This window comes from Hydra viridissima, unplaced genomic scaffold (genome assembly GCF_058129835.1).
Source record: "Hydra viridissima isolate aposymbiotic clone 2 unplaced genomic scaffold, HvirCarnegie_v1 scaffold_6, whole genome shotgun sequence".
NCBI classification, from domain to species: domain Eukaryota; kingdom Metazoa; phylum Cnidaria; class Hydrozoa; order Anthoathecata; family Hydridae; genus Hydra; species Hydra viridissima.
In genome coordinates this window covers 1,295,947-1,319,545 of record NW_028324305.1, presented here as the reverse complement: position 1 = coordinate 1,319,545, position 23,599 = coordinate 1,295,947, and the positions used below count along the sequence as shown (strand labels likewise).

Here is a 23,599-nt window from a genome sequence, read left to right as displayed (position 1 = left end):
TAAAGGTCTGCGGACATGTAAAAGGGACTGAATGACTCTACATGTCAACGCTACACATTCCAACGGGACTTCAACCTCCCCATCTAACAATTTCACCGTTGTTGTCGTTGAACTGACCGCCATCTTTTTTTAAAAAATTTGAGCAGAGGTTTGAGAAGTGATGTGGCGTGGATCGCTATACTGGCTCGAATGCGCTCAAACACAACTCTTATACTACTATTAATCTCTAACAGGGGGTAAAATAAAACAACCAATCCTATCACGACTTTCTTTTTTAAACAACCAATCAAAATACCATTCATAATACCCAAACATAATCCCATTCAGGGGGATAAGCCGTGCGTCATAATCCCTTTTTAATAACAGTTTATCTAATACCGTTTTATCTAATACCCTTTTACTTGAGTTTTATATAAATGGAGGTATACTTATCATCACACGTAATTCGTAAATTTGACATAGTCATACTCAGCTCAGCAATTTCTATGCTAAAATATTTGCGACTCAAGAATAACTGCAATTTTAGATAAATCTTTTCCGCTTTTAAATCATGAAATCTGTTGAGCCCCTTTTCTTTAGATTGATTTGAAGAAAAAAAAAAGCTATTTAGAGGGGGAGGGGGTCTCTTAATCCGATTCTAAGCTTATAAAAAAAGACTAATTTACATTGAAGGTATTCAAGGCTGGATTAAGGGTCTTGGGGGCCGGGAGCCGAAAAATATTTGGGGCTCCATTCCTAAAAAAGTGTAATTAAGAATGAATGCAAAAAACATAAGATTACTTTTTTATTTAAATAGAAACTTTTCTTGCTTTCACATTTGCAAAATCAATTACAACATCTTGAAAATTTATATTTTTTAACAGTGTTCTTTCAATTGTCATTAAACAAAGAGCATTTAAACGATCATTTTACATTGGGGAACGGAGATCATTCTTAACTATTGCCATTTTTGAAAATGTTCTCTCTGCACTACAATTAGTAATGGGAAGAGTAAGAAAAATCCGATATGCGATGTCAACATTGGGAAAAACTGATTCTAACTTATTCCTACGAATTGCTTGTAAACATTCAAGTGCTGATATATTCTTCTCATTTGCCATGAACTTGGAAAACTGGATAATTTCATCAGGGAATTGCGTATCTAAGTCTGAAGGATAAATCGTACGCAAGGATTTGGCAGCAGCAACAATGACAGGAACGTTCATGATCTGAAAACTATTTAAAAAACTAAACTTTCTCTCTGCAGGACTCGTAAGCAAAAAAGCCTTTCTTTTAAGCACATTTTCAACTTGTCTATGATTGGGAAAAAATACTTGATTTTAAATTTTTCATTGCCACTAAGAACCGCTTCATTCTTGCTATGTTCACCAAACCTTGATTTGCTCGTCTTCTTTATTTTATTTTCATGCGTGTACTGATTAGAAATAATGCTTGAGAACCTTTTAGCGCTTTCTTGAATGTCGAGAAAATTTTCACGAACTGACGTCACATATTCCAAAAGAGATTTAAGCAATCGAACACCAAAATCCAGATCTGCAGTTTTAACCTGAAGTTTCATACTAGTGGTCGATTCTCCGTGTGAACGCTGCAACGAAAAATGTTATCGGAATAAAATATTTTGTTCCGATAACATTGTTTTTAAAAAAGCCTTAGAATATTCAATTAACAATTAAAACATTACCTGGTACGCAGGTAACGTACTATGACACTACAATAGGTTGATTGGTAGCCTGCCGTACCCAAAACAAATATGGTGCGGGCTTTGAAAATAAAAAGTTTGCAATAACTATTTTTCATGAACATTTATCAACTAGAACATTAAATTAACAATAAAAACACTACAGTTGATTAGAAATGCTTTAGACAGTTGGGAAACGTACCTATAAAAAATATACTACCAGTTATGGTACAAAATGGTTTCGTACCATAACTGGTAGTATATTTTAAGTCTATGATATCATACACAAAATAAAATATTACAGACTGCTAAGTCTGTAATATCTTACACAAAACCACTCCGGTCTAAGAAGTTATTCCTATCTTAATGGAGAAGATTCTGCACTTGATGATATTTTCCGATTACAGCGATCACGAAGATGACGAAGGTTGTAGAAACCACTGTATTTAAATGAAGTAAAATTAAACATTAGTTTTACTTTTAAAGGTTAGACTTTTAAATAAGCGCTTATATTGTCATAATACCCCTTTTCACATGAGCAACGTTTGGTGGAATGTTATTCCGGAAGAATGCTATCGGAACAATGTTATCGAAACAATGTTATCAAAACAAAATATTTTATTCCGATAACATTTTTCGTTGCAGCGTTCACACGGAGAATCGACTTGACATTACATAAAAGGAAAATCGCTTCAACAAACGTTAACTTATGTACATAGAATTAAACCGTCATAATATCGCAATTTTCCCTAAAATAAAGTTATACTTGAATGAAAATTAGTGTCAAAACAGTTTTGCATATAATAGTAGTCTACGAGAGGTAAAATTAAATGTCCATAATAGTCTACGAGAGGTAAAATTAAATGTCCATAACCCGGAGGGTCCGCAAGCTCAGGGCTGGCCAAAACAACTCAACCCAAAAAAACTCGGCTTAAAGAAAACTCATACGAAAGTGGGTTGTTAAGGGTTTTATTATCCTTTTCGTTATTGAGCTTGGTTTTTATGGATAGACCTATGTAGGCCTATGTGCTCCCAAATTTTAGAACATGATGTAGGCCACCAATCTGAATTAAAGCTAGACAATTCTAAACCTGGTTTGGTAAAAAATTAAAGGTAACTTTTGTGCTTATTTACAAAGATTTTATTACTTTTATGGTGGTCAGACATATACTCCTTCAAAAGTCCAAGGTATGTCAGCATTAAACTTATTATGCAAACATTAAACTTATTAAAAAGTTTTAAAAAAACCTAAAAAAAACAAACAAAAAAAGCCCATTTGGGTTTAGCTATTTTGAAAAACTTAAGGTGTTTTCCAACCCTGCGCAGTCTTGCTATTGCATCGGGAGAAAAGAAAATTTGAAAGACTGGAACGATGAGCATTGGGAGAAAGTTTTACAGACGTGAAGTCTTAGGAATGAACTAATTATAAAACTTTGATGTTCAGATGGCTCCGTTAAAATATCTGTAGGAGACGACTCGAGAACTTTTCTAAGTTCACCATCTCATACAACTTTTAGCCGCTTTTGACTATACAGTGGTCTGTCAGTGGTATCTGAACTTCGTATGACCACTTGAAATAGTTTCATTTTGTGTTCATACAAATTTAGTATTTATTTATTTAAGAACATAAAAATACCTTAAATAAAGTCAGATTTGGTTTAAAACTAATAAATACATAATACCTTACATATCACTGTTAAAGGTTTAAATAATAAAAAAACATTGTTATCACTACTTTATTGGTCCCTTTCATAAAGATATTTAGCAAGAGTCATAAATAGTTTTTTCTTGGTCCGTTGTTTCCAGCAATAAAAAACTGAATAGGGTTGAACCAGACCATCATTACCATGACAATGTATAAGCCATTCTATTCTAATAGCATTGTCATAATATTCACAAATGTTTTGAAGAGTGATGCAACCATTAGCAATTTCTTGTACCAAAGTTAATATTACAATCCATACGTTTGCAAATGACGTTGAATCAGGCTTTAACACATCCAAAAGCATTCTCAACTACTCTTCTAGCCTCACAAAATATTTCATTATAGTTTTTTAGAAAAACACTAAGTTCCAAATGTTCAGGATCAGATTTTAGCAAATGATGTGTTTAAAGAAATTCTAAATCACCCATCAAACGTTCAGTAGAACCACTTAGCTTTTTACAACATTTATCAAATAAATTTGAATCTAAAATTGCTTTCAAAGAAGAGTTCTGCAAAATATAGCCGTCATTATTTCTTCCAGTAAGTTAAATGTTTTATGATTAAGTCAAAAATGATCTTCAAATTTACATTCTTCCATTTGATTAAAAATCTCATTAAAAATCTAATTTTGAACTTTTTAGTTTAACCCAAACTTTTCTTTCAATTTGACCCCCCCCCCCTCACCCCTGTTGATTTAACTTTAAGGAAGCTAAATTTAATTATGACAGTGGAAGGATGATTGATTCATAATCAGTTGATGTTCTACTTCTCAATCAAAGTACCACTAAAATGTTTTCCATTTTTTCCATTAGCTTTTTCCTTCACAAATATCTTCACGAAAGTTATTAAAATTGTATAAATACATTACTTAAACTCATTACTTAAGTACATTACATAAATACAACATTTAATTAGAACTCAAGGAAAGTTAGAGAATATGTTGTGAAAAACAATTTTATTAGAATTAATAAGGCAGCATTTTTAGTTAACAAGACAAAACTGAAATACAATACATGTAATACATTTTGTATAGATAATACGACATAATAAAAACATACCACTATAGAATCATCTACATGTTTGTATATCACAAAAATGTATTTGTACCATAAAAAATCTTTTTGTTAAGATTAAATAGCTTAATAAAAAATGTGTCACTAGAAGTGCATTTGCATGCTTGAAATTACTAAGTAAAAATTACTTTGATAAATGTAATATGGTAACATAAAAAATATATATAAATAGAAATTCTTCTACAAGCTTGTACAGTATATCACAAAGTAAATTATCCCACTAGTAAAAACATTGGAACATTAAAAATATATTGCATGGATACATAAAAAAAGTAATCCTATTGGAAAAAAAATTGAATTTTGACTTTATCTTAATATAACCATAAAGAGATATCCAGATATCCAGATTAAAACCGTACGGATTCCATACGGTTATGCTTGCTAGGAAGAACCTAGTGTTTTTTGCAAACTAAATGAAATAGTGAAATCCATTATCAAATTTTTATTTTGTCGAAAAGATCATTTCTATATGCGACAAAGTTGCTTTTGTAGATTTTATCTGTTTACACTTTATGTGGATTTTTAGAAAGAGAGATCTATCAGAAGGATTAAAAAGTCATTTTTCAGTTTATTATACCCTTCCAATGGTTGCACATAAAATGGTGCAGCTAAGTTAATGATTTAATGCAGAAAATTATATTATAATTATGCGCATTACACAAAAATTAATGCTATTTCATTTACTAGCTCGTAGCCTCTGTTGCTTGTTGTTGAAAGTTGCTGAAAGTGATGGATATTTTGATAATAATCATAATCATTTAAATATTTTTACAGATGGATTTCCTTGAGTGAAATGAGAAGAGTTTCCTGGGATGTTGTGTATGTTCAGAAGATATAATCAAAGAAATCAGAGTGCTTTAAAGATTCATTTTACATTTGTACGAACTTCTTCGGAGGGAGAAGCATCTTTTTAATACAAAAGAAAGTATAAAGTTTACAAGAAGGTATATCGCGTCAAAATCTTGTAATAGTTAAAAATGCTCCTGAGTTAAACATTATTAGGAATGATATTATATTCATCAAAAACTTGAATATCTATATTCTTCAAAAACTTGGATGAACTTGATAAAGAAATCTCAGCTTAGATCCATAGTTCAAGGTATGAAAAATTTTTAAATAATAAAAGGTTTATGTTTTAGTTTTTAAAACCAACCCAAGAAATTGCCCAAATTTAAGGGGGAAAAAGTTAACTTAAATGGAAGTTTTACATTCTGTTGTGCCATGTTTAGCCTTTTGTTGAATATCTTAAGAATGGGCTAGCAAAGTTTGCCGAACAGTGTGCAGAGATATTTTATTCTACATTTAAACCTTACGAAGTTGATTTTAACTTGTAGAAAAGCAAATATGCTTTTCTCTTGGAGGTAGCTCTCCTCTGTTGCAGGTTTTAATAGAAGTAGAGCAGAATTTAATAATGAATAAATTTAAATAAGTTTTTAAAAAAGTATTTTATTAATTAATACTTAACTAGTGATGAAAGTATCGACTAATTAACACGCCATAAAATCTGGTGGCTCTCCAATTTATATCTGAACTTGTGTCCCTTAGATTTCAAGGTCATAGATTTATCAACTGTTACGTAAAAAAATGTCTACTTTGCTGCATTAAAACAAGTTTTTTTAGGTGTTTAAACGTTTTGTCATTCCCAACTGTTGTTTTTATTGTCAGCTTTACCGAATACCAAATATTTTTTTAAAGCATTACTTCGTTGTTACTAAAGTCTCTTTCTCTCAAATATTTTACAAATATTTGTTTCTGAGATTTTTTCAATATTTAAAAACTAGAATGTTTACAAAATTGAATGTGAACTAATGAAAAAAAAATACATGAAGACTACTACTGACTTTGTAATTTTTACCTATTTATAAAAAAGATTAGACTTAATGTACCTTCTGGTAATCCGACAGAACTACACGTTCGTAAACCTGTTTAAGATTATTGATATTTAGTTATCACATTTCTATACATGTGAAAATTTTGATCAAGCAACATGAACTTCGAGCTAATCTTCTTTAATCGCGATAAATAGTCTTATAAAAAAAAAAAACAATAATAAATGGAGATGGAGATTATTTTTTATTGGTAAAGTGCGGAGAAAAAAATATATATATAAGAAAATTTTATATCTTAAAAATTTAAAAACTACGTTAACTCGATTATTTGATCTCTAGCTAAAACGTGTTTTACGCATTTACTTCCTTTTAGAATTATTAATATCTTCTGTAAAATAAGTCCGAATTTGTAAAGGTCTTAACAGCAAAAATTTACCATACCGTTTTTGTATTACCAAAGACATCTACATAAAAAACGATGGGCTATAAATTACGAAAAAAATGATAATAAAGTAATGTTAAATACAAACAGTATCAAAAGTTTATTATTTTCCCATAAAAATTAACTTTTCTGAAAAAAACAGAATTTTTTTTGGTTTTGCAGCATTACTAAAAATTATGGAATCCTTATCTTGAAAAAATTTTCCTTTTTGCGCTCAAAGGATTTCAAAGCTTTGTTATGGCATTGATTGACCTAAATTAAATTATTTGAACAAAAAAGTTCGATTAACTTTGATTTCTCTTCAATCCTTTGAGTCATTTAAGGTGAGCCAGGGCTTGTTTTTAGCACTATAAATAATTAAAAATAATTAAAACAATTATTATAATAAAAAAGTAATACCAGAACATTTTTTATTGGTTAAGTCCAGAGTAAAAAAACGTAAAAAGGTGTCATAAATCTTTAAAATGTAAGACGTCGAGACTTTCTACGTCTAAAGAACTCTCTTCGATTGTATTGTTATTTTTTTCCACACTATTTTCCAGAGCTATATCTTCTTCCTCACTTAATCCAGCTTTCAGGAATTTTATTTTCGAAGTGTCTCCTATCAATTCTTTGTTTTGAGTCGTCGGTTCAACCTTTGTTGACAAAGAACTTGCGTCATTTTTTGTCAAAACCTCTTCAGAGACAATTAAGCCGGCATTTTGAAATTTCCGCTTTACGGATTCGCGTGAAAAGTTGACAAAACGAAGAGCGATTCCTTTTTTTGATAATTCCTCTCTCAAAAACTCAAAATTTTTCAGTATTGTAAAATCAACTCGCACCATAGTAGACATGTCTAGGAATAGCGTTTGAATATCACTAAAATTGTTTACCTCAGAATAAATAGTTTTATTCACTGCGTCTACCCCAGGATACGTTAAATTTTCCATTAGTAAAAGGGTGACAGATTTACCCACATTATCTTTTTCGAGGAAGTACTTTGGACGTGCTTCACGGGAAAGCATTATGATTATTGCTATACCAGTTCCTGACATTACTCCATATTCTAGTTTATAAAAGCTAGTACCGAAAGCAGCTAAAAACGGAAGCAAATCCCATTTGTGTAATTTCCAAATGCTTCTTGTTATGCTCATTTCAACCATTGTGAGCACAGCCATAAGCATCATCGCTCCTAAAGCCGCCGAAGGAATATAATAAAAAGCTGGAGTCATCGTCTCAAGAGCAATCAATGCGATTAATCCAGATATGGCACCTATGTAAAAGAATCTGAGCTTAGTTCTTTGAAATAGTGAACTTACTAAGTCAGAAATTTATAATGTTTGTTATCTTGATTTAAACAACTAAACTCGAAATATTTGTTTGTCAACGTTATCTTTCTTTCTAAACTCGCTATAAAAAATATTATGGCTATTAGACTATCCAACTTTGACAATCCAAACCCGTTATAAAAAGTATTATGACTATTTTAAAGAGGCATTTACCTGCAAGAGGAGTTTGGGCACCACTCATAGAGTTTACAGCCGAACGTGAGAAGCTTCCGCCCACAGTCCAACCTCCATAAAAAGAAGCGACGATGTTGCACATGCCGATTGCAATCAACTCTTGTTGTGCTTTTACCTTGTAATTAAACTTCCTGCCAAAGGCCTTCGTTATTGACATTTGCTCGATGAATATAATTACAGGCAATACAAAAAGAGACGAACCGAAACCATCAACTAATTCACTTGTAGTTTTTACCGTAACATTGCCATTCATCAACGGTTGAAATGGACTCTAAACAGAAAACTCAAACGTTGTGCATTTAATAATTTAGGCACAAAATTATTAAAAATTAAAACTTTTCATAAATTTAAAAATCAACAAAAATATTTGGCTTTAATTTAAATTGTTTGCTGAAAGAAATCTTTTAAAGGTGAAGGATTCAAATAAGATGATTGCATTTTAAAATGGTTAGAAAAGAATTTAGAGAAGGCGACCTTTATGCATTTACTCTTCTTATAAAACACTGGTGTTTTGTGATCAAGAGCTGAGGGTGATCGTGAAGTTCAGCCGCGTTAAATATATTTGTTGTTTAGCTTTTAGTTTTCTTATTTGTTATGACGTAAAAAGATTTATAGAAAAATTTATAAAAACTAAAGTAAGATAAGAGAATTGTTGAATACGGTACGTCCTTTCTTAGACACCTTGAGTACTTGTAATTCTTGAGTCATATGTTCTTTTCAAATGAAAATGAACTAGATTTGCTGCAAAGAAAATTTTGCACATATTACTATCCCATTTTAATGGCATCTAAGGGCCTGTTTCTATGGAAAGAGGGCTGGCTCGGCAAACAAGCCAGTCCGTTTGCTGAAATATCGACGTCATCAATATTTTAACTTAATTTTATTTTGCGTTTATTTGAATAAACGAGCTGGCCCGGATAGCGAGATCTCACTGTTTTTTGCCGAGATCTCGGCAAACGGGCTGGTTAATTTCTTATATAAATTTGTACACATGCGTACAAATTCTTACATTTTTTTAATTTGAAAGCTTCCGCGTAAAATAATAAATTTAATAATAAAACAGCCACTTCCGTGTACTTAAAGTTTTAGTTGTTTTACTTTTATAATTTACAATTAATTTTATGATTTTATCATTTGCAGTTTTATATATACTGCTTGACTTTGATACCGATAAAGTTGGTTTATATAGAGAAGTTCGCTTATCTATGGCAGAGATCAAATACCAGTTAAACATATTGTTAAAATGCAATGTGTTTTTTTGACGCTAGACGCCATCTTTAAAGTTATTATTTTACCGATAGAGGCCAGCCCTGCTAGAAAAAGCCAGGCTGACCTCGATATCATTTTTTATTTTTTTTGACAAAAATTCATATAAACGTAATTTTAAAACTGGCTCGTTTTCCGGGCTAGCCCTTGTCCATATAAATAGGCCCTAAACAATCCCGCTAAAAAACGAAGTCACCCAACAAATCTATTTTTTGCGGTATGAAATCTGTTTTTTACGCTATTTTAAAACATGGTCATAATAAGATTCTTATAACTTTAAGAAACATTAAAGTTAAATTCCTTTATTGCACTTTACGAAAAATTTCTTTTTCGCTTTTAAGACTGAAAGAAGCTTTGGTTTAGTTTGACAAAATATTTAAGACTTTACTAAAAACTGGTCTTCCATGCTTCTTTTTAGCAACAGATTCAGATTACCTTTTTTTTTTCGCTCATTCCATTTTTGTTAGTTTAATAAAATGAACATTAATTTGAATTGGAGAGTAATCTAACCTTTTGAAAACAGGGCGTGTTTATTAATTTAACTTGGAGAGTTATTTGAGCATATAAAAACAGAGCTCTAACATCTTTCAATTCCCCATCAATAGAAGATTTCGTAATTAAGCGGCAATTATGTATCACGTGAAGTAATGTTTTTCTCGGGATGGCAAAAATGTAAACAAAACAATTATAAACTTATATAAACATAATATCAAACAAGTTCAAACACATTTTCAAACATAAATACAAGTAAAACATAAGTGAAGAGAAGTTTAGTAAAGATTATTTTATTTATACACCTCTAAGTCAAAAAAATAGAAAAGGTTATGAACAGATAATAAAGTTAAATTGTGCTTAATAAAGCTTATTAAATCTAATGACTGATTTCATATAAATCATTTAACACACGTAGAGACATATTATTGAAAATTAAAACTTAACACAAAGTAGACATTGAGCACATGTAACAAACCCAGTCTAGATCTGCTATTAATTCAGTCTTTTTTAAAATTTTTGACAAGAACAGTGTGACCAAGCGCAACATATTTCACATTGAATACTGTTGAATACATTGAATATTTGGAGACTAGAAATCAGCAAACATTCATTAAATTCATTAGTTCGCTAATTTCTGGTCTCCAAGTATTAGTTTATCACAACTTTCACAGAATGTTATAGGTTTTAATTGTAACAATGCTAGAGAAACATGTTTTGTTAAAAACACCTAAACTTGTTTTCACCTTATCCTAGAGGTCTTGATCAAATTTCAGTACTTCAACATCTAAGTCCTTAAGTGTCCAAACAATAAAATATTGTGACTTGCAATTTGTGATAGCCATTTGGGAATTAATCTGTATGTAATATTTATGACTCTTGTTTAATGATATTTGATCATTTTTCTTTGTAAAAAAATCACATTCATTAGCTCCTTCTTTAATTGTTTTATTAAAAATTTTAAAAGGACATTTAACTTCCGAACACTCCCTTCCATGGCATTTGCATACTAAAAATCCATCTGGGGAACAAGCAATATAAGGTCTTTCATAAAAAAATAAAGAGACCACTTTTCACAATTTTCAAATCAATCTGTTTTGATACATGGTCTGCATAAAGTTTTTTTATAACATCTTACTCGTGATCAATTCCCCATTTGGTAGAAGCAGTAATAAATGTTTTTATGTGAGGGTACAAAATATCAGCAACAAGAGTTTTTTTAGGCTTCTTCGAACTGGTATTTTTAGAAAGGGTGTTAACTGTAGTATATATACTCTGATGTCTGGATGCAATTATCCTTCCCTTTCTCATTTGAAACCAGGTATTGCTTTTGGCTTGATCTCTTGTTCTATATTCTACATTTTTAATTGTTTCCTGGGTCAAAACCATTTTTTCTAAAAATATTTTGCTCAAAGTTGTTTCATCAGTGTTAGGATGGTCAGAAAGTTGTTTCATCAGTGTTAGGTTGGTCAGAAAGTTGTTTCATCAGTGCTAGGATGGTCAGAAAGTATCTAAAAGATAAATCCTCAAGATCAGGATTACTTTCAACATTTTCATTGAATTTTTTAATTTTTTATTTAAATATTACAACAGAAGGCTTGGATATATGAATGATGTTTAAAAAAGTTTCAAATGAATGTTCATTAAATTCACGATGGCTTTATTATTTATCGATTCTTGGATCAAATTCTTGCAATCTTTTTGTTCGTATCTTTTCCTTCTTATCATCATTTATTACATTATATGCTATTCATTTTCTAACAACTAGGTCAGTTATTAAACATGGGTTGATATCTTTTCGAGAAGATTTTTTTCCAGAAACATGCTTGTTCAGTGCATGTTGAATAGCACCAACCTTTGTTATAAGCATATTTCGTTTTATAAAGGGCGGCATTGACATAATTACAAAATTCAAAACCTCCAGCCATATACGAATACCAAGCAGAAATTATATCGTTATTACTAAAGGAAATCTAAATCAAAGCTTTCTTACTTCATTAATTTTTTACTAGCCACACTCTTCGGAATATGTAAACAAAACATCTTTTTTAAACCTGAAGTGGATTATAGGGCCTACAAAACCACCATCAAAAAATGAAAATGCTTTTTGGTCTTTGTACTTGCCAATATATTCCAAATCAAATTATTTTTTTTAAGGATTTATGAAAAAATATTTCTTTTCTGTTTTCCATAGGAACAAAGTTTGGGTCAATTAGATCTAAAGCTTTTAGTTTGTACGCATGTGATTGCTTGGCGCTTCTGCAGTTTCTCGCCCTCTATTGATGATTGATTATGATAGAGATTTTTATGCTGATTCAGAAAAATATAAAAACATAGACCTGAAAATCAATGGAAAGTGCTCTAACTCGAAGTTAAAGTTTTAAAAAATACCACTAGAAACCCAAACTTTTAAAAATCTTTTTTAAGACGCTTTGGATTTTAACGAAAACTAGTTACCATTACTTTGCGCAACAGAGCTGGTTTCCATCCGCATTAGTAATACTATTTTAAAGTGTTAAAACGAAATGAATTAATTGAAGATTTCAACTAAAGGTTGAAATGTAGAATGTGAGAATGTAGACAAATTGATGAATAATTATCATTGTATCGTACGTTGGTTTTTTTTATTAAAAAAAACGGTTTGTGGGTTGTATTTTATAAATTTCAAATGTGATTACAAAAGTAAATTACTTGCATTATAATTTATTCTCTAATAAGCCAAAAAACGGCTGTTTTCATAGCACAAAAGGTTGCGTAAAATAAACATAATTTAACGACTTTTTTCATGTAAAAACCATAGCATTGATGTGTTGCTTTTCTAAGCTGAAAGATCATTTACTTGTTATTCTCAAAATGGCAAATATTAGGGTTTTTAGTGGGATTTTTAAAACTTTGACTTTGAATTAGAGCACTTTACGTTAATTTTCAGGTCTATATTTTTATATTTTTCTAAATCAGCATAAAATTTTCTATCAAAATCAATCATAAAAGAAAAAAAAAAAAAAAAAAAAAAGGGGGGGAGGGAGGGGAGAAACTGCAGTTGCATCCGATTGCGTAAGGTTTTTCTCCTATTCTTCGGCTGTTTCTATAATTTCTATATTTAATTCCATTACAGTAAATGCTCTGGCAACAAGCTCGACTTTACGTCCAGTTCTACTTAGGCCATGAACAGTTAAAAAACTAATAAGCTGTTTGACAAAAAATCTTCGTAATTATTAAGTGGCATGTTAAAAACTACTTTCAATGATGTATTTCCAAATAAACTATTTTATTTGAAACAAATAATAAAAAATAAGTTAAGCGTTTTCACTATTTTGTTTACAATTTAGTTCTGCCGAGAAAAACATTGCACCACGTGATTCATAATTGCGGCTTAATTACGAAAAGGTCTGTTCTCTGAATAGGATCTTTGAAAGAGCGTTGGTTTTGCCATTCAGATTCAGTTTTGAGTGAATAAAAAATCATAATAAAAAAAATACAAAATACATGTTCTCCCATCCGAGTAAACTTTTCTTCAAAATGACCTGGGTATTTAACATAGAACCAGTAGCTTTAAAGCAATAGCAGGCAGTGATGTCTGCTTTCTTTAGGTCTTGATAAGTTAACTATGGAAACTGTTTTCGCACCTTTCCTTGAAAAAACTCTCTTCGTGCTCGGATTTAATTTAAAGTTTGTCTCATTAACATTGTAGAAAGTATCTAGGCGATCAAGTATCTAGACGATCAAGTATCTAGACGATCAAGTATCTAGACGATCAAGTATCTAGACGATCAAGTATCTAGACGATCAAGAATATGAAGCAAACTATTCTTTTTAGCATTTCTAAAAAATTATAACAGTTTTCATACACTTTTTGGTTCTACTGGCTGAAATCATTGCTACTGCTCTACTTTTTTTTAGGGAACGATTTTCCCCAATATTCAGTTGGAAGTCTATTTTTAAAGGGTAGAGTATCGGAAGACTTAGGAAGTTTTCGTTCGTCTGAAGCAGCGTTAAATTAAGTCATCCTTTTTAGAATCGCCCAAAAAATTGATGACACACCGAGCCATTCAACCAATTGTTCTTCTTCAAATTCAGTTAACACATTTTCAAGACCAGTTTTTTTCAGACTATCTCCATTTTGTTGCTTCTTTTAATGCCACCTAATTTTTTGCTTTGGCATGGCGTAATTTTTGGAGGCAGCATAAACTGATAAGGTCCCTTCGGAAATCTTTTGCAAAGCTACCTTTAGAGAAAGAACCTCATACTTCTTATATTTTCAAGATAAAGCAGCAATTTATACTTCCTCTTCCTCAAAACTGTTACTATTTTCGTTTTTATTGCAGTTAAATGCAAAATAATTTTAATTAAACAAAAAAAGGTCTTTAAATCACTTTTCATGCAAAATTTGAACTTAGCGGTTAAATTCCCGCAAAAAACAGAATTTTTACCGCAAAAAATAGATTCAATTTTTACACAACATTAAAGTCAATGACCAATAAATTCCCATTGAGCCATCAAAAATGTAAGAGATCAGCTGGTTTTCTCTAATATTAACCGTCATCTTAGAAGCTAAAGTTGTAGAAAAAGTTTATAATCTTGAATCATTGTAAATTTCGTTTCATCGAAGGAAAATTTCAAAACTTAATTATAGTTGATTGAAATGTTCAATTTTTGTTCAGAACGGTTTTGTACACAAAACCATTCTGAAAAAAATGGTTTTGTATAATTTTCACGTTTTGAGAGCTGGTCAGAACATGTCAAGTTCTCTAAAATATTTCTCTCTTAAAAATCACGCAAAAAACAAATAATTTTACCACAAAAAACAAATATTTTACCATGTATAAATTTCAAACAAGATCTTGGCTTGCTTTTTTATTTTTTTCATTATTTGTACGGTTTGTTTTTGTTGTTAATATTTATTTTATATTTATATCATTTTAACTTTACATTTTAAGATTGATGTTTATGTATAATTTTTACATTTTAGATTTTTATTTTAGATTGTTTTAGATTACTTATTAAGATTATAGTGTATAAAATTATTGTTGTTACTAATATATTTTTAATGAATAATTTTTTTGTCTTTTGCTATTGTTCATTTAAGCTACGTAACGTTACTTTCAGTAAATGTCTTTTATTTTCACCACCGGAGAGTTTATTCAAGCAAAAAAAATGAAATGGTTTTACGTCACTTTTCTGCAGGATTACCGAGTTAAGATATGTTCTTAACTGAAACATTTTTCATCATAACTTGTTATGAAAAAAAAATAAAATTTTAAAAGTGACTGAATGTGATTTGTTTGATTTTTACAAACTGCATTTTTCTTGTGACGAATTTTCAAATTTTAGCTTACTCGCTAAAAATAGTCATAATCACGCGATTAACATTTATTTCCCAATGACAAGAAGTTAATCAAGATAAAGGTTGCTTTTCTCTAAAGATTTAAAATTCCCATCGCAGTTTAATTGTTCTCGCTGCTTGAAACATTCTAAATGCTACCATGCTGAGTCACATAGAAAACGAGTCGCAATAAAATCTTATCTGCTTCATAAGCAACATCCTTAGTGATTCTTTGAATTTATACAGGATATTTTTACTTAGAAAGCGTGTGTTTCATTCAAAAATTTTGAATTGTACTGGATAATTTTCAAGTTAATTTGAATTTTTCTGTACGCCAAAAGTCATTAAAACTTATGCATCTTTGCGTACATGCATTATTTTAAAATCAGCAGAACTAAAATAAAATAGGTACTTAATAAAAAAAGCAGTTTTCATGTTGATTCGATTCTGCTTTTTGCCGTGCATTAAATTCTTTTTCCCCTACGAATGCTTCAAATAAATCATCGCTAAAAATGTCATTTGTAGATATATGTTTAGATTTTCGAATTTTTTTCTATTTAAAAAGGCATCGTTGATCAAGCAGTTTTATGCTTTAGATTTTAGGTCCAGTTTTATGCTTTAGATTCTAGGTCCTTTTATGCTTTAGATTTTAGGTAATCCTCAGATAACCTGAAAGATTAATCAAGGGGTGGGAGTTAAGATTAGTTTTAGCCTAACTAAATTTAGTCGACTAACTTTTTAGTCTAACTAAAATGAGTCGACTAACTTTTTAGTGTAACTAAATTTAGTTGACTAACTTTTTAGTCTAACTAAAATTAGTTGGCTAACTTTTTAGTCTAACTTAAATTAGTTGACTAAAACAAGATTTAGTGCTAAAGAAAACTGAATAACCTATACCATGAAATTATATGAAAGTAAATATGAATTATGACAACGTTGTGTGCTTGCTGGGCAATTACACAATATAGAAATAATAAAAAGCATTAATTGCCTAACTGTTTATTGCCTCATTGTTGTCACTGTAAATATTTGAGTGTAGAACGAAATAAATTAGGTATTATTACCTCAAAAAACCATTGCATGTATTATATAAAGGAAATCCGAAAATGCTTCTGCACATAACACACCTTTAACAAACATGGCACCATTTTTTTTTTTATAAATCGATTTAAGATGTGTTTTATAATTTGTAATTCACTTTAATTAGAAATTGAAAAAATCCAGATCTGAACCGCTTTTTATTGAAATTTAAAACAAGTACTTAATAATAGCGGTGGACTAATTAGATAAGTTTTATTACAAAATTCCAAGTGTCTCAAACCTTTCTCCAAAAACCTGAAAAACTCTGAGAATCGAACTTTGAAACAGATGCCCTGCAGATGTAAATTCTAACTTACAGCAATTTGTAATTAAAAACATGGCGCTCAAACCACTTCACAACAACCACGCATAACAAGATTTTAAAAAATTATTTTTTCGATGACAGTAACAAATATATTTTTCGCAAATTAAAAAGTTAGTTGACTAATTTTAGTCAGACTAAAGAGTTAGTCGACTCATTTTAGTTAGACTAAAAAGTTAGTCGACTCATTTTAGACTAAAAAGTTAGTCGACTAAATTTAGTTAGACTGAAATGTTAGTCGACTAAATTTAGTTAGACTATAAAGTTAGTCGACTAAATTTAGTTACGGTTTTTTTAGTTAAGTTAGTTACAATTTTTAGTTTTGGTCTCAACACCAGATTAATCATGAATGCGTCAGAAAATGTTGTCTAAATAAATATGGTAGTATTTTCTAACCTGATAACGAGGTAGCCCTTTTGGAATTACGCCAGCCATTGAAAACACCTTTTTGTAGCCATTTACGTGAAATATGTAAACAACAATTGTTGCAAAGAGGCACACAAGAGCCATGCGAGCCGCAGATAAAAACGAAATTGTTTTTTTCATAACTGCTCTCGCTTTGATGTGGGTTGTAGGGTTAGGATCAAACTTTCTGTTTGAAAGCCAAACAAAAAAAGCCAGAAAAACAAGGCAGCAAGCACTCATACAAACGTCCCATTTGTTCGTGAGGCGGATGTTGTCAATGATGTACTTAAGAATCTCAAACACGTTTTGTGGTGCCTTTTTAATTCCAAGCAAGTTAGAAAACTGCGTTACAATAATGGTGATGGCTGTCGCTGACACAAATGCACTGATCACAAGCTGAGGAACATATTTTATCAAAAAGCCCAGTTTAAAAATGCCCATAAACACTAAAATAACACCAGTCAAAAAACTCAGAAGAGAAGCACCTAACGCTGTGTTTGTTGGATTGAACCTAGATACATATAAACCCAGAGTCACTGAAGTACCTGCACTGACATCTTTTGATGTGCCAAATATACAATAAATTAAACCAGGTGTCAATGAAGCGTACAGTCCGTTTTGTGGTGGAAGTTTAGCAAGGTTAGCAAATGCGATGCTTTGTGGAATAACAACAACACCGCAAGTCAATCCGGCAATAAGGTCACCGCGTAATTTACTCAAGTTATATTGAGGAAGCCAAACTAATATAGGGAAAAATTTCTTCAACAAAATAACAACCTCACTTTTCTTTATGCTTGAGAAGAACATTTTTAAACTCTTAAAATAAAAAATATAATTAGAACAAGTTATACAATTTAACAAAAAGTAAACAAGAAAGAAGTTACGGCAAACAAAAAGGTTTCCTTACATTGGTACGGCTCATACAAAAATGTGAATTTTTGCCGTACCAGTGTAAGGAAAGCTTTCAGATGAAATTTTATAATGGAAACTTAAATTATTCAAGTTTTAGAAAAATACACAGTTAATTTATTTCTGTTCATTCTATGAATTTTTTTATTTTTTTTTCAAATATGATTAAACACAAGTGTTTAAAAAAAAAAAAAACACACATGTGTTTAAAACTGTGACTTGATTTGCATTAAAATTGTCCTTTTTCAAAATCTTTATTACTGTTATCAATGGTAAAAAAAGCATTGTGTTTTGTTTTTTATATTAAGGGTAACAAAAAATGCCGATTTTACCCGTCTTTAAATGTTAACAAAAACAAAGGAACGTTTAGCTTTATTCAATTTGATAACGTAAATCGCCGACGACAATAGTTTCAAATGATTGACAGCTTAAGAGTCACATTTTGAAATGCTTACCACTTATATTGACTGGGGCCAGATTCAAAAAACTTCTTACGCAAAAACTTAATTTTTTTCGCGTAACTTCGGAACTAAATATCTTTAAGATTATTGTTATTATCAATTTACTGTAAACTTTAGTAACGAAAGCCTTTTGAATTTATTATAAGATTTTCATTTTGAAGCAAGTTACGCAGCCTAAGAAATCCAGGCGCTGGCGTAAACTAAGAAATCTAATTAAGAAAGTCGAATGAATGCAAATAATTAAGGTAAGCAATTAAGATAAATGAAATGTGGGTAATTACATCTTGCTTATTTAAAACACATCATATACATCAAATTTTAAATTTCTCCCAAACGTAGTGCACACATTCAGAACCATAATAGCCGTTATGTTAGGCAATAATGCTAAAGCTTACAAAACAACGAAAAAAACATTTTTATTTATAAAGTTACCCTGTAGGCGGGATATTTTGTTTGCTCTATTTAATGAAGTATTCAATCCTAGCAGGCAAAAGACGTTTTTAGACTATCTAAGACTACTCTAATTTGTATCTATCATCGATGCGCATATTTTAGACGTATATTAGACATCGAAAAAGCCTCTAATTACCGAGATTCTATTTATGTCCACTGTGGACGCAAATTAGATGCATAAACTAGATTAATACATAGATATCTTTCTTTCAGTTAAGTATAAATGTATTTAAGATGTCTTTTATAGATCAGTTATAACTGAAAGAAAACTCATGACAAAGTCGATTTTACAGAACGATCATTATAAACGACCGCCATTAAAGAAACGTGCATCTAGAATTGGGGAATCTTGTTTCTAGAAAGAAATAAAAATCTACACGTAGCTAAATTTATACCAATCTAAGAACGACATAAATCACAACGATAATAATTTTTAATGAGTTTTAAGACATAAAATTACATTTTATTACAAATTGGATGCTAATATAGCGAAGAAATGTTTTCATGGTTTCAGTGCATAACATTTTACAAAATTCACTTCATGATCTGAAAGATAAAATGCTATTCTTAAGTTGATAATCTTATTTGTAGATTAAAATGTAACTATAATATAAATGAGTATTTTTACAATAATATGTGGTGCATTTTAATAACCAGAAGCTTGCTGTGCACAAAACGTTTCCATTGAGAAAAAAAATAAAGAAGAGAAAGGTAGGTAAATACAGGTAAATTGATGATAAATTGTTATTAAGTCATATTTATTAAAATCAATAAAACTATCTTTATAATTAACTATAATTATTATTATTTTTCTAATAACTATTAACATTATTATTATTATTATTATCTTTGGTGCCTAATAGAAGGGGGGGGGGGGTTGGAATAAGCGGGGGGGGGGGGGTTTGGAAATATCACTAAAACTTAGTAAGCAGGGGGGGCTGGAATAAGCGGGGAGGTTGGAAAACTTCGAGTTTTTTTAAATACTTAAAGCAATAACTAAGTAATGGTTTTGTTAATTATTAACATATATATTAGTGTCTGAAAACAAGTAAATATATAATAAAGAAGTACTTAAGTCCAAAGAAGAAATATCAACAGAAGTCCAGTTCAAATAAGTTTCTCTCTTTACATATTTTGTTAAATATCAAATATGTTACCCTCGTCCTCTTGCTCAACATCGGTATTATCATGAGCCTCTTTTATTCGTTTCTTGACGCTTTTTTTCTTTTTTTTTTAAACAAAGTTTTTTGAATGAATGATATTACGTAACGTAAGTAAGTAGTGAAAAAGAAAATTTTTATAAAAACTTGTCTTGGATGGAATTTTTTCTAAAATTTAATAGCGGGGGGGGGGGGGGGGGTTGGAATAAGAATGTTCTGGGTGGAAAATTTTTGAAAAATTAATTAGCGGAGAGGGGGGAAATGTCTATTAGGCACCAAAGAGTACTTAAGGAAAAGCTAAAACGTGTTCAAGACCTCTGGTTAATGGAATACAAAAAAAGCTCTGGGCATGCCAATGGAGGCCATAAAAGAAAATCTAAAGGCATCAATCAATCAATGACTCAGTTATTATCTGCAAAGTGACTCTGCCACACTATAATACATGTATAGTTTTTTTTTTTTTGTTAAATGTTAAAGTAGTTTAACAAAGTAAATAAACTACTGTTAGAAAAATATGAGTATACTCCTATCACAACTTTGTCATTTTCCTGGAACACGGCAAGAATATTGGATCCCTGGATATATATATATATATATATATATATATATATATATATATATATATATATATATATATATATATATATATATATATATATATATATATATATATATATATATATATATATATATATATATATATATATATATATATATATATGACTACAAATTCTTCTTCTATAAGTAGTTTATAGTTTTATAATTTTTTTGATATAAAAAGAGGTTTCTGAAATCATTTAAAAAGTAATTTATATATATATATACAAATTTATTACTTACAGGAAGAACACGATATCACTGAAGATCTGCTAACCATAGTATCAGAAGAATGTAATAAGCTGCGCCCTGATGTCCCTTTTTTAATAAAAACCAAGTTGGTCTAATCCTTGGCACTCTTAAGAAGCATTGTCAAAACAGCACTGTGAAGGATGTTTTGGATAAATTTCTTTGTCTCAAGTTTGAGAAAGTTATAAGCTAATATTAGTTTAAGGAATCATGTGTAGTGTTTTTCTATAAATGTAATTTGTCTATATTTAAATTTAGCTGCTTGAAGCTTCAAATGCATTGACCAATGTGGATTACGATAAGAACTTTTTACGGCTTTTGATCATTTTCTTGCATCATGCCAGAAAATCTTTACTTTTTAACAACAATGAAACGTGGATTAAGAAAAATAGGAGACAGTTCGATGTTACTATGGGGGCTTACGATGGTGCTGAAGTATGTGAGTTAGTAGAAATCTTTATATTATTTCAATTTTCGCAACATTATAAAAGATTTCGGACTATATCGTGACGACGGGCTAGCAATATTTAAAGACAAAAACGGCCAACAGATGGAAAAAATCAAAAAGCATTTCGTGAAAATATTTAAAAATAATGATTTTCTTATTTCCATCAAATGCAATATGAAAATCGTAAATTATCTCGATGTGACACTTTATCTTAATGATAATTCTTTTCGACCGTACTCGAAATGTGATAATGAACTGTGTTACGTCAACTGTGATTCCAACCATCCACCTAGTGTTATCAAAAGACTACCTCGCACTGCTGAATTAAGATTATCTTCAACTTCATCGAACGAACTTATTTTTAAAAATGTTACTCCACCTTACGAAGAGGCTTTAAATAAAGCAGGATATAAATGTAAACTCAATTACCAACATCAAGTTGCCACGACTAAAAATACAAAACGCAAGCGAAACATTATATGGTTTAACCCTCCATTCAGTCAAAACGTGGAAACAAAAATAGGAAACCGTTTACTTGCATTGGTTGACCTTCACTTTCCGCAATCTATGATTTGCACAAAATTTTCAATTTTTCAATTGAAAATTTTGTGCAAATCATAGATTGCACAAAATTTTCAATTTTTCAATTGAAAATTTTGTGCAAATCATAGATTGCACAAAATTTTCAATTGAAATTTGATCAAGGTAAGTTATAGCTGTATGCGAAACGTAAAATCCATCATTAATTCGCATAATCACAAGGTTTTACAAGACCAAAGAAGCATACCGAAAATCACCTGCAACTGTATCAACAAAACCGCTTGTCCTTTAAACAATCAATGTTTGTTAAGCAATATCGTTTATAAAGCTATCGTGAGCTCCGAAAATCTTGAACTCAAAGAAAAAGTTTATTTTGGCATTAGCGAGACACCATTTAAGCTAAGATATGCTAACCATTAAAAATCTTTTAATACGGTCAGGTATAAGAATGATACCGAGCTTTCAAAGGAAATTTAGAAATTCAAAGAAAAAGCCATCACACCTATAATAAAGTGGAGAATTGTAAAGCGCTGCAAACCTTACAACCCTGAAACCAAGATTTGTAACCTTTGCCTTCACGAGAAGTTTGAAATTTTATCGTATATAGAAAACAACCTGCTTAACAAAAGAAGCGAAATAATATCTAAATGTTGACATGCTAACAAGTTCCTTTTATCCTCTTTTGATACTGAAGACTAAATAGGCCGGGTGAATAACAATGAGCAATTGCTTTTACTCAGTAATTGGTCAGCTTTACGTGAATAAAAACTTCAACTTAAGTTTTTATTAAAGTAAAATTGAGCAATTACTGAGTAAAATGCTTACTTTTACGTGAATAAAAATATGAGGAAAACTCCTGAAGTTTTTATTCACGTAAAGCTGACCAATTACTGAGTAAAAGTAATTGCTCATTTTTATTCACCCGGCCTTATGATTGCGTCTTTTTGCTCATTACGACAGAATTCGTTCTACCGTATACTTGATTCGTTTTTAAACGGTTTTTTACGTTTTTAATTTGTAATTAATAGCTGATGATTGCCGTAAGGCACGACACTTTAAGTGCTATTAATATGTTGTTTTTCTCCATTTAAATAACAGATATATATATATATATATATATATATATATATATATATATATATATATATATATATATATATATATATATATATATATATACATATATATATATATTTATATATATATATAAACATACATATATAAACCGAAGGTTTAATCTTTTTGTAAGCAACATTTTATTATTTTTAGGCATCTCAAAGAACTTAAGGGCTGCAATGCTTGTTCATCTGTGCTCAGAGGAGAGAAGTCTTCTATTGGAAAAAACACTAAATTTTAAACAGCTAAACAAATTTCAAATTTCAAATTGAAAACTGTAATTGCAAAAATTTTTAACAATCTTTTTCCAGAATATTTTCAGCATTTAGATTTAGTTTTTCTTACCATTCAATATTCTTTATAAATGCGATAAATGTTAACCGGTAGTTGGGTTTATTAAAAAGCAAATATTTGTTTGTTGAAATTCCGACTAAACAAAAAAAAAATATTGGTTTTTCAAAAAACCGATTTCAGTTTTTTGAAAAACGAAATGTTTCGGATTTTTGAAAAACCGACTTATTACGGTTTTTTAAAAACCAAAATCGGTTT

General features: G+C 30.1%; 1 protein-coding gene, 1 long non-coding RNA gene and 1 pseudogene across 3 annotated transcripts; 1 reads left to right on the top strand and 2 right to left on the bottom strand.

Moving 5' to 3' along the window:
- Positions 1-825: 825 nt before the first annotated feature.
- On the bottom strand, positions 826-3,687 carry LOC149886545 (uncharacterized; annotated as a pseudogene).
- A 3,029-nt stretch (positions 3,688-6,716) lies between these two features.
- On the bottom strand, positions 6,717-22,135 carry LOC145185191 (sodium-independent sulfate anion transporter-like). 2 transcript variants are annotated; one of them, XM_090089789.1, is made up of 5 exons: positions 21,930-22,135; positions 20,941-21,842; positions 17,109-17,857; positions 8,209-8,500; positions 6,717-7,979 (listed from the first exon to the last, which is right to left on the bottom strand). In XM_090089789.1, exons 2-5 carry the CDS (start codon positions 20,975-20,977, stop codon positions 7,177-7,179), a joined length of 1,881 nt encoding a protein of 626 aa, XP_089945915.1. In that variant the 5' UTR covers positions 20,978-21,842; positions 21,930-22,135; the 3' UTR covers positions 6,717-7,176. The 2 variants fall into 2 exon arrangements, with proteins under 2 accessions (XP_089945915.1, XP_089945914.1); XM_090089788.1 differs by lacking the exons at positions 20,941-21,842; positions 21,930-22,135 and having other exon boundaries at positions 17,109-17,960.
- On the top strand, positions 14,838-17,938 carry LOC149886544 (uncharacterized). Its single transcript, XR_016453166.1, has 2 exons — positions 14,838-15,918; positions 15,957-17,938. It is a non-coding gene; the product is annotated as an uncharacterized LOC149886544 (long non-coding RNA).
- Positions 22,136-23,599: the final 1,464 nt, after the last annotated feature.

Bases quoted from the DNA above. Each gene is read 5' to 3' on its own strand.
- LOC145185191 (XM_090089788.1), bottom strand. From the start codon at position 17,924: ATGTTCTTCTCAAGCATAAAGAAAAGTGAGGTTGTTATTTTGTTGAAG. The intron at 8,501-17,108 runs GTTAGAAAATAC...TTTTCTGTTTAG, and splicing joins AAGGGCTACCTCGTTATCAG to AGTCCATTTCAACCGTTGAT. The intron at 7,980-8,208 runs GTAAATGCCTCT...TCTTTTACATAG, and splicing joins TGCCCAAACTCCTCTTGCAG to GTGCCATATCTGGATTAATC.